General features: G+C 48.1%; 1 protein-coding gene across 2 annotated transcripts in view; it reads right to left on the bottom strand.

Moving 5' to 3' along the window:
- The window catches only part of FSHR (follicle stimulating hormone receptor), a 1,957,424-nt gene that overhangs the window by 875,479 nt on the left and 1,069,640 nt on the right, over positions 1–12,305 (bottom strand). For both annotated transcript variants that reach the window (XM_078649629.1, XM_078649630.1), the window contains exon 4: positions 4,956–5,030. In XM_078649629.1, coding sequence (XP_078505755.1) covers positions 4,956–5,030 — 75 coding nt within the window. The remainder of the gene's footprint in view (positions 1–4,955; positions 5,031–12,305) is intronic.

Below are 12,305 nucleotides of genomic sequence, written 5' to 3'. Positions count from 1 at the left end.
CTGTTCCCATGAGGCACAGGGTCAGAGCTGATTTGCATATAGCCAGTGTCTAACCCAGGGTGGTGTGGAGTGCAAAAAAACTATGGATTTAGGCCCAGATCCTTGTACTGGGATGAATGTATGACATTGTTCTACATTCTGTCCATCAACTGTGTTTTTTGCAATTTTCACCCCGAGTGGGCTGGGTATGCTCAGACGTGAGTCCCAGGCTCTCCACACCACTGGAGTCAAGCTATCCAGGCTGATGAAGGCTGATAGCCAGAAACCGGTCCTTCGATGCTTGATTCCGGTCTGGGAAAGACATGGCTTGGTAGTTCGGACTGGACTGTTCCCATGAGGCACAGGGTCAGAGCTGATTTGCATATAGCCAGTGTCTAACCCAGGGTGGTGTGGAGTGCAAAAAAACGATGGATTTAGGCCCAGATCCTTGTACTGGGGTGAATGTATGACATTGTTCTACATTCTGTCCATCAACTGTGTTTTTTGCAGTTCTCATGAGAACAGCATGGGATTGCACAGGGAGTTTGTCTCAGTGTATACTAGGAGCCTGGGACCAGGAAGAGCACACGGAGGCGTGACACGGGAGGTGGCTGGCAGCTTAAGGTAAGTTCCATTTAAAAACAAATAATTATTACTCCCCCAACAGTACTTTATTTTCCCTGGAGTACATGGCTGTCCGATGCTTGACCTAAGGCACCTGTTTTGCTCATATGAATCACTTATGTGGTTTGCAGTATTGTGCGCAAATACGAGTTGTATGCTAAAGGTCACTTGTTATAATTGCCAGCCAAATAATGTTGGATTCCATGGCTTGTGTGCTGTGGTGCCTGGAAGGCAGATAACTGGGAATATATAAAGAATACTAATGTACCAGAAAGTGCTGTTGATGTTACAGACATGATTATCTATATTGCATATCAAAACGACGATGTATATGAAGGACTGTCTCTGCCCCCACCACTATTACTTTAGTCCACCATGAAAAACTGAAATGACTGCATTTGAGTGTACAAGACTAATCCCACTATCTAACAATAATCAATAACACTAAACTAACCATTATTCTTGGGTTCAGGAGCAGCGTGCTGCCTGGCATAAAATGCTTTAATGCCTCGTCAGGGGTAGTAAGAGCTATATAAATGCAATTATAATTATAGTCTGCACTGTACACACAGTATTAGGTTTGCGATGCATTAGGTAGTCTGATAATGTGCTGCGTGGCTAAACACTTATAAGGTCCCAAAGGCGAGACTTATTGGTTATGCCAATTCTTGTTTTTTATTGGTTGTGGCATGCTGCTGAAGGCACTAATCTCAAGGGATCGCCACAGGTCGCATAGTCACTGATAGCATCTGGTACCTCTGGCGACCCTGAAACAATGTCCAAGGTTCGCCCGAAGAATCGGAGTGTCTGCTTTGTACAATATTTGAGGTACATTTGTGGAGACTGCAAAGTTTTTTATTTCACAACTAATGGAAAATGCCAACAAGCTTTAACTACAGAAGCAGCAGTTACCTGATGGGGGAGGTGAGGTTTTTTATTTTTAAAAAAGGACTTACATGGAATGGCCGGCCACCACCTCTCTTCCGTCATCTTCCATCTTCCTGTCTCCAGTTCCGGCCGGTAGCAGGAAACACCCAGGCACATAGGCTTCCCTGAGCCACTAACAACGCTGCAATGCAGCATAGTGATTGGTCTGAGCACCATGGTTCGGCACTCAGACGGGGACAAGGAGCCTGTGTATGTTCTTCACCAGGCTGTGTAAAGGAGCCTGGTCGGAAACATGCAAAGTGTGCATGACTCTTTTGGCCGGCCAAGAGGGCTGGCCAAACAGTCATGGGCATTTAGGGAGTGCAAAACACTCCTCCCACTGCTCTGACCAGTCCCAACCTGCCACTGACTGAAACAGGAAAAATAAAATGCTAATAACAATATGTTATTATCATTTTATTTTTCCTTTTGAGCACTGGGGCAGGGCTCCTCTGCCTTAGCGGAGGAACTGCCACTGATTAACTAGGAAGCTCAAGCGATGCAGAAATCCTAACTCAAGGAGTGTCCAGTCAATGGAGCTTCTTGTAACGCTGGTATGAATTGGCGTGCTATGCATGTTCTTTTCTCCAGAAAAGCCAATCATTTTTTTGCAGGAATGCTGTTTAATGCCCAATTATAGTTTCTTCTGGTTTTGGGTAATGTAGCGTGGCATGCATAAACATATTATGTATGGAATGATTTAGACCAGTTTGTCACAAGCCTCAAGTGTTGGAAAGTCGAAGCTTGTATCAGCCTTTTGTATTGTGGGTCTGACCTAGACACAATGGCACTTTTCGCTGAAATATTTTCATGTGGTTATGAACTTTTACTCTGCTTACACGTGCTGCTTTGTGTTTTATTTTTTGTATTAGGACTGTGTTTATGAATTGCTGTTTTGTCGCAAGAATGATGAATGTTTTAATAATCTTTTAAAGAGGAAAATTTACTGACTGGCCAATAGGGCTTAGCACAGGTGGTGCCTGGTGTGATAATCTTTGCTGTTTCCCCCCACTGACCGCCTCCTCTACGGATTTCCTCACTACCTCCCTTGAATAGAGCCCCTCATCTCTCAATTGCCCCCGTTTCACATGCATTTAATTTATTGTATAGTTTTTCTCATACCACATCACACATACATTATATCGAGACAATGAATCAACATGTGTAAATGAGTATATAGGAAATATTACATAAAATGATTACTAGATTAAAGAATGTCAAATGTCAAAGGTTCTTATTTAGCGCCTTATCACCGCAAGGTCTCAAGGCGCTTGCTTTGGGAACCCGTCCCGGCTTTTTCCCTGTGAGATAACCCCTACTGGGCATCCCCAAGGTGAAAGCCAGGCATCCCGCCGCGGGGGGGCCATTGTGGAGATTAAGCAAGCTATTGCCCAGAGTTGCAGAGTGTGAACCCGCGATTCGAGTAGGCACCGAAGCGAGAATTATCGAGTCCGTGGACATTTGGGCTCAAGACCCTGCCGCGTCGGGAATTGAACCCTGGTCCCGGTTCTGACCTCTGCTTCAGGGTCTGCCTCCTCTAACCAGTGATCTATAATAGTAGACAGTAGTCAGTCATAATAACTTTATTTTGGTTCGATGAACCAAAAAAGTGCACCGTGCAAAACACATTATAAATATTCTAAAGATGTATAAATACAGATCACATCCCATAACAGTGTACATATATTATACAATTCCAATCATAATACAACAATTGATAAAAAGCTGCCCCAATATTAAGATCAAGGTCAAAGAGACAAAAACCTCAAAAAGAGAGTCCTTGAAAATGAACTCCTAAAGGGTCCGGTATGTCACACAGTTTTTCAATGGTATTTTAAGGCAAGGGCAGCTCTAGGATAGCTAGAAAAATTGTGCGCTTACAGTAATAAAAGATGTAAAACTTTAAAATCATACAACCAAATGGATCTCATGAAGCTTGTGCAGATCTCCCAACAATTTATACATGTGGTCAGGTACACAACAGTTTAAGAGGGAGGTACACTCAGAAAAGAATCATAAAAATCATACATAATTGAATACCTTATTAAAAAGTTGTTAAAACATTTGTATTGGGGCATCGGGATCTTATCAAATAGAGACATTACCAAATTGTGGTAACAATTCATCCCTTATAAAAAGATTTCACACACTTAATATAAGAGTTTGAATGCATGGCACTCTATGGCCGTCTTTACTCCTATCGCTTTCTGATGGCAAGAGCATTCCTAAAAAGTTCACTGCCGCAGTACGGATGTCAATAAAGGCCAATAAATACAAGTATCTAAAACCTTCTATATAGGTACAGGGATGTTGCTTTCCCAAAAAGGGAGCAAAAATCTTACTCTTGTTTTAAAGGGCACATGTTTTTTTCCTGATTCACTTTACAGTGCAAAACTTGGTTTGTGCTGGAAAGTACCCAAAAGCAACACAAAGCAGCTTGAAAGGCTGCTTTGCATTACTTTGCATCAAGGGGGCGGTCCATGGGTGGTACATGGGCATTCTTATGTAAACACCCATGCTTTTTGACACTAAACCTTATCTACTAACATTAGTAGACAGGGTTTACCACAAAAAGCTAATGCAGCTGAAAAGAACAGATTAAGAGGAGAAATGTTTTCATTTCTCCTTTCCTTTTCGACTTTGCATGTGTGCTGCACTGTGCAGCACACTTGCAAAGTTGGAAAATGTTTTTCCCTTGTCTAGCCAAAATATTTGGTGTAGGAAGGTGTGTGCCTGGTGCACAGCAGCTGATATCAGTGCTGGCGCAAGAGAGAGGGGACGAGAGGGCCATATCTCTGGGAATATGGGGCTCTCCTGCTCTCTCCCTGTTACGCAACGCAGTGCAGCATGTTTGGCTGCTGCACTGCATTCCATGACACCTTTGAGAATGAAGGCCCAAGACACCAAATGGATTTTTTTTAAACCTGGAACCTCTATGCAATTTTTGTGTACTTCTGGTTCTGAAACATCCCTCTAGTAATCACTTCAAACTGTTTATCAGAAAACCCAATCTTTTAAATATGACTCAATACTCAAAGCCCCGTTTTCTGAAATGTCTTATTCGGTGCCCATATTGATATGAAAGCAGTAGCATTGCTTTCTCTGGGTAAGACATTGCATGCCTGTCCATAAGAGTATTCTGTACAAAACTTCATGTACAAGCCACTAGATAATCCATAGTCTTGGACCTCAATTTGTGTCCAGTAGTTGAGATGTGGTACCCATTTGAGATCGATAACTTAGTAAAAGATGTTGAAACATGATGGTTGAACTTAAAACAATGTTATTGTTTTAGAGTGTATATTTGCTTGACAAGTAGTCAAATAACAATAAAAATGAAAGAGTTGTCAAAATCTGATAATATCAATTAATCATTATTAATAATAATAATAATAATAATATGATGGAACAGAAAAATTCCTTACAGGTATTTGAGGCTCGGAAGATTCTGGAATGCATCCGGGTCAATGTACACAAGGTTGTTTGCTTTTTCTATTCGTCTGTAAACCAGAAAATATGCATTCAGAAGAATATACAAAACATTTCTGTCCAAACATAGTTTTATAATACAATTTGTCTTTTCCATTACTGCAATTTTTCTTATTTATTTTGTGGGAGTATTTATACGGATAGCATGCACTCGTTTTTTGAGATTCAGTTACATTGTTCTGGAGCTCGTTGTTGGAGGATTCATGACTCATTTTATCAGCCCATCTGTTATCGAAGTACCAAGAATGAACCGCGGGTCCTATTCACAAAGATACATTTACACATTTAGATTTACGCCTGCCTGAATTTGCTCTTGCACTTATGTGTAGGTTTACATGTTTCCACAATTTTTAATTTCCTACAGTATATTTATATCCCCCTCGGTAAGGGATGTGGAGAACTCTAAGGGGGGGCCATGCTTACGAGATTTTGGCGGAGCAATGGTGCAGCGGTGCAAACCACTGCGCCACAGCTCCGCTAAAGCTTGCACTGCCCCACAGTTTACAACTTTTACTTATTCTGGAAGGCGGGCGGTGTGGCGGTCCTGAGGTAGTGCCTCTTTTAAAGGGGGCAGTGCCATTAACAAAGGCACTGCACTGGGACCGCACTACAAGGTTTCTGCACGGCATGGACTTGAAAGTCCATGACATGCAGGAACCTATGTGCATGGACACAGAGGGGCCAATGTTGCCCCCCTGTGTGCATTCACATAGGTTTGAGGCTCAGGGGGGGCCTGTAGGCAGGGACGGAGAGATCGGAGTGGGCACCGGGAATTTCCTCTGTGGGCTGTCAGGGTGGGGGATGGTTTTGGACCCCTGGGGTGCTGTTTTTGTTACTGGGGTCAGTTTTGCAGCATAACTGCAATATCAGCCCCCTGTAACAAAAGCGGCAGGTGAGACGGGAGTGGGGCTTCTAAGAAGTACCCCCCTCCCCTGAGGGCCGGCTGAGCTGTTTGTCAGGGCCGGTTTCGGTTTCCAGTCCGGCAGTGCCTGTAGGGCCCCCATAGTTTCCTCTCTGCCAGGTTTTGAATGGTGGTGGAATTGCCATGAAAAGCCTGGCTGAGAGGAAACTCATAATATGCTTGGGAGGACTGTGGCAGTACCACCAAGAAAATTTCAGCCTATTACTGTCGCTCCTACTCCAGGTAATGGCAATTACCTGGTAAAGCTGGTGGTCAGAGGGCGGTCCGACTGCTCGAGTCATAATCGGGCAGACAAACAGCCGGTGCGGTGGTGGCTGGATCTGCTATCACCGCGCCAACACGAGCCTGGGGGTCCTCAGACCGCTAGACTCAAAATAGGGCCCTAAGGCAGAATGCACAAGTTACAACTAGTAACTTTTCATATATAAGTAGGGATCACCACCACCAGAGCGGAGGTGTCCCAGAGGAAAAGTATAGGGAAAAAAGTAAAAATGTGTTCATTTTTAATTTTTATCAAATTGTTATGTATATTATTTAAAATAATTTGTATTAACCTAGAACTAATACAATACAATTGTACTGCATATTTACTCTTCAAATTAAATGTATATTAAATAAATAAACACTTTACATATTTTAATTTAATTATACTTTTTTCATCAAAATATAAAAACATTATTAGCATTCTTATATATATATATTTTTTTTAAATATGTTTTTATTGCGAAAACATGACATGGGCACAGCAGACACAATCATGAAAAGCCGTTCACATATATAAAACCATAATATCACGTATCAGGGAGCATACACAGCCTAATATGGCCCACATCCCGGGGGCTGGGCGGCGTAGGAGCAGGATAATCAAACCACCGCTGTGCACGAGAGACATACACGTATCACTGTATTCGCCGGTTTTTTCATGGTACAAGCATATTTCAAAAAAGAACCAATTAAACAACAAACAATTACCCCAGAAACAGCATCAGTAGCACAGGACCGAACACAGCAGAACAGGTACGTGTGGATCAGGGGAGGCACGGGTGGTACAGTGCCGCATGGGCTCATGGGAGACGTAGTTATGTCTAAGCATATACATAGCAAGGAATAGCAGTATGGCTACATAGGGCCCCTACACCCGTTCCAGACCTCTCACAGACACTCCCCCTCAGTACAATCGGCTTCCGAAGCAGTGGGGGAGAACAACTCCGCGCTCGTGGCATCAGAATCATCCTCCTCCAGCCCCTCCATACACAGCACCCTCCAGGCCATCAAATCATCCTGTAGCTTACTATCTCTACGGGTGCGCTGCATGTGAGTCTCTTCCGCCAGGGCCCATTCTCTCGCATCTTTCAGCCACAAGGAAAACTCCGGCGCCCTTTGACCCATCCATGTAATAGCCACCTGCCTCCGCGCCAGGACCAGCAGGAGTTGCAAGAATTTATAGGATAACTTTTTCTTTCTGGGCTTCGGCACCAGTGCCAGGAGGCAGTGGATGGGTTCCAAACGGAGTGTAATCCGTGTGGCCCGAGCAACATGAGTCACCACCTTCCGCCAAAAGTCGTGAACCAGGGGGTAGTCCCATGCTAGGTGGAGGAAACCCGCCCTCCGCGCCCCACATCTCGGGCAATTATGTCGTCTGTCCGCCGATATACGATGTAGGGAGACAGGCGTCATATAAGTACGGTGGACAAAATTAAAGTGAATAAGTTTAAAACGTGCGTTGCAGGAGACCTTACGGGTCAGAAGCCCGATCCGTGTCCGTTGGCCCGGGTCCAGGTCCATTCCCAGATCCGCCTCCCACGCCGCCCAAGACGGTGCCACCGGCGGGGTCGAATCCCGACACATAGCGGAGTAGAGAAGGGAGATCAAGCGTTTGCCTCTCCCACAGGACAAAATGATGTCCAGGACGTTCGTAGACGGGGGAGCCTCCGGGTACTGGGGCCATGTAGTCCTGGCCACGTCCTGGAGGGCTCCGTAGTGGAGATACTGTCCCTCGTGTAAGTCAAAGGACTCCAAGGCGTGTTCGAAGGACATATAGGAATCGTTCGGGTAGAGGTCCGCAAGCGTCTCGCAACCGCCAGAGCGCCCTTCCCTGAAGGACATATTCTCTTCCAACCGAAGTATTGGGGCCATGATCCAAAGTGAGAGCTCCCTATGAAACGGGTCCCGCTTCAATACTTTTTCAACGAACCTCTGCCAGATCGCTGCTGTGTGGCGCACCACATACGGCAGGGCGCAATCAGCGCCGCGGCCCTGCATCAGGGCCTCCTGTAGGGTCCTTCCATCAGCCATACCAGCAAGCAGTGCTAGTTCCCAGTTCTCAGTGTCAGCAAACCATCGAGCTGCTGGGAGAAGCTGAGCTGCGTAGTAGTATAGGTCAAATCTTGGGGCCTCAAGGCCACCCTCTTCCCAACTCCGCGTCACCGTACGTAAAGCCACTCTACTACGACCACCTGCCCAAAGTAGGAAGGTGAGGAGCGAGTCTAAGGTCCGAAATACTCGGGGCGGCAACGGACAGAGGGTATTCTGCAAGGTATAGAGGACCCTAGGGAGCATCACCATTTTGGCAATCGCCAATCTCCCCATCAGTGAAAGGGGAAGCGTATTCCAAAAGGTAACAGATTTGTGGAGGGCTGTGAGTACTCTGTCAATATTATAGGTCAGTAGTGTCTCATCCAACGTAGCCACCTGGATGCCAAGGTACCTGAATGCCACTCGTTCACATCTAAAACCCGAATAGGGCACATCCACGTCCGAGTCCTGAGCATAGCCCACCAGTGGGAAGACCAGAGACTTGGCGAGATTAACACGCAACCCAGACGCTGCACCAAAGCGGTCCAGGAGCCGCAATAGGACAGGGAGAGCCTCAGAGGGGGAGGTCAAATAAAAAAGCGCATCATCTGCGTAAAGGGAGATTATATTGGTAGTGGCACCCACCACTATCCCCCACTGTCGGAGCTCCATGCGAGCGGCGACGGCTAGGGGCTCAATTGCAAGGGCAAACAGGAGAGGGGACAGCGGGCAACCCTGACGGGTGCCTCTCTCCAATGTCCACTCCTCCGAGCGGGCTGAACCCAGTCTCACCCTAGCGCGGGGTGCCCTATAAAGTATCTTGATCCAATTACAAAATCCAGGTCCAAACCCCATATTGGTTAGTACCTGCATTAAATATCCCCAGTGCACTGTGTCAAAAGCCTTAGTCAAATCAACTGACACCAAGACATGTGGATCCTCCCTGCCCCGAAACTCATGGAGGACGTGATTCAGGCGGCGCAGATTCATCGCCGTATTACGACCCGGGATAAATCCGCACTGGTCGGAATGGATTAGTCGAGTCATGTACGGGGCAAGGCGAGTGGCTAAGATCTTAGTAAGGATCTTGGCATCCGTGTTAATCAGGGTTATAGGGCGGTAGGCTGCGGGATCAGTACCGTCCCCTCCCGGCTTTAAGATCATGCATACCTCTCCTTGGTTCATAGATGTCGGGAGGGTGCCAGTACGCAGAGCCTCATTATAAACCTGCAAGAGAAGGGGAGCCAAAACATGCCCGAAGGAATGGTAGAATTCGGCTGGGTAACCGTCTCCACCAGGGGCCTTCGCACGGGGGAGGGAGGCCATCGCTGCTGTTATCTCGCCTAGCGTAATTTGTGTGTCCAGGTCCTTCACATCCGCCTCTGATAGAGTCTGGAGGTCCAAGTCCTCAAGGTACAAGTGACAGGCATCGTCTGTAATGGACTGATCTGCCCTATACACAGTTTGCAGATGGCACCGGAGGACCTCAAAGAGATCGGATTCAGAGTGGACCACATTGCCACCCGAGTCGCGTAGGGCAACTATTTTCTCAGGCGCGAATTCGCGGCGAAGAATCCAGGCCAACAGGCGGCCGGATTTATCCCCCTCACGATGGAGGCGTTGCCTATACTGGCCCAACGTAAACTTATCAAGTCTAGTAAGTATGTCGTGGATTGAGGCCAAGGCAGCAGACTCCGTTCGCCGATCAGTTGCGTCAGGGTCCGGGCTCGATTGGGCGCGTTGAAGCGCAGCCTCTTCTCTCTGTAAATCAGACATCAGTTGTTTGCGGACCCCATATGTGAGGCCCATACAGACGCCACGCACTACCGCCTTCAAGGCGTCCCATTTAGTAGAGAAGGGTAGATCTTCCCCCCCCAGTTGAGTTCCACATATTCCGACAGTGACTCCGCCACACGGTCCTTGCCCACCGGGTCCAACAGGAGGTCAGCGGGCATTCTCCACGTTCGCGGACGCGCCGCTCGATCAGGCCACTGCGCCACGCATGTCACCGGGGCATGGTCCGATAGGTATCGGGCCTGGTGCGTGACGGTCAAGGTCAAGGACGGGGTAAGATTGGCCGCAAGAACGCGGTCCAATCTGCTGTGGGTACCATGCGTCGGGGTGTAACATGTATAAATCTTCTGAGCAGGGTGGCAGGAACGCCACACATCCATAGCTCCAAGATTATGCATAACGTCACGCAGACGGGCCGTCATACGGGGCTTAGTGCCCAATCGGGGCGGGTGGCGATCTAAGACAGGGTGCAGTACGCAATTGAAGTCCCCAAACCAAAGGAGGGGTACATCCAATCCCGAAGCCACAAGATCCTGGACCTGCGAAAAGAAGGCCGGGTCATCAGTGCTCGGGGCATAGGTATTAAGGAGCAAAAGCTCCTTGTCATCAAATCTAAGTCGCACCAGCAGGTATCTACCATCGACATCCGCCTCCACATATTGAACCGCGCAGGGGATCCCCGGGGCTACCCAGACAAGGACTCCTCTAGCATATGTAGAGAAGGAGGAATGAAAAAGCTGGCCTCTCCACTTCCTGGACAGCCGTTGTGCGCCGTCATCATCTAGATGAGTTTCTTGCAAACAGACGACCGAGACCCCGTGTCTTTTAAGGAAGGTGAGGACTCTGTGTCTCTTGGTGCAAGTACCCATGCCACGTACATTCCACGTTAAAAATTTAAAACCCATGGCCCATGATAGCGCTCAATCAAACTATAGTATGAAGACAACAGAACCCGTCGCCCCCCCGTCCCCACCACAGGAGAATCTGCCGGAGTAACATTATCAGTAAACTGTCTACAAATCGGTTTCAACGTGCATCTGATGCTAAAAACACTTTCCCCATAAATTGCAACCCACCCCCCAACAACTCCAAAACCTAGAGCTTCCGAGTAAACCAGGACCCCCCCCACCCACGAGCGAAAGGATAGCAACAACCAGAACCGCCACCCCGCCCTTCCCCTGCCAGTGCCAGGACGTACACAGCCACCCCATACAACACACTCCACTCTCACTCTCACACAACAAAACAACCCCCCACCCCAATTTCCAGCTCCCCGAAAAGACCCAGCAATAGCAGAATAGTACCTGGGCACGTCCCCACCCCCCCCGTTAATAATAGCGGAGAGAAGTCACATAGGAGAAAAAGGAGCCCCATCCACCTCCCCCGCACCCTAAGTTACCAGGGCTCAAGTGGTCAAACATGAGCCAGTACCCCAGAAAACCCCCCCAGCGACAGGAGCGAGCCAGGGGAATCCAGCAGTGCATCCACAGGAGTGCCCCCACAGTAAGATCATCCGCACAGACAGGGCCAATCAACCCCAGTCAATCAATAGTTCACTCTGACCTTGGCTCAGTGAGGGCCGTCTCCGGGACCACCGGGGCTGTAAAGTCCGCATCCAAAGATGCTTCCAGCAAAGTGTCCGGCACCAGGATGTCACCAGGGCTAGGAGCAGCAGCCGAGCCCAGGTCCGTTCCCGCCGATGCCGTTGCCATAAGGATAGCTCCATCCGCTCCCACTGTGGGCCGAGATGTAGGAGACCCCCGAGACCCAGAGCGGCGCCGTCTCCTGCTGCGATGTTTTTTTCGTGGTCTGGTCCCCCAAGTCTCACGCGGGCCACCTCGCTCCCCCGGAGGGAGGTCGTCTCCTCTGATCTCGAGCCACTCCCACACCTCCGCCGGCGACTCAAAGAAGTGTGCACGGCCCTGTGAGAGCACTTTGAGTTTGGCAGGGTACAGTAGCATATATTGAAGTTTCATCTCGCGGAGTTTTTGTTTGACTCCCACATAAGATTTCCTCTGCTCCTGTACTTGCTGGGTATAGTCCGGGTACACTGACACACGGCTATTTTCAATCAGAAGCGGGGACTCCGATTCCCTTGCAGCCTTCACAATACAGTCGCGGTCCTTATAGTTCAGGATCTTCGCGATGAGGGCTCTAGGAGCTTCCCCCGGGCGCGGAGGGGGCACAAGGGCACTATGCGCCCGCTCTACAACGAACACATTAGATAATCCTGATGGGCACAAACATGTGCGGATCCAATTCTCAAGAAATCGTT

The sequence above is a fragment of the Lissotriton helveticus genome, chromosome 6 (assembly GCF_964261635.1).
Source record: "Lissotriton helveticus chromosome 6, aLisHel1.1, whole genome shotgun sequence".
Taxonomy (NCBI): domain Eukaryota; kingdom Metazoa; phylum Chordata; class Amphibia; order Caudata; family Salamandridae; genus Lissotriton; species Lissotriton helveticus.
This window is presented reverse-complemented; position numbering and strand designations above follow the sequence as displayed.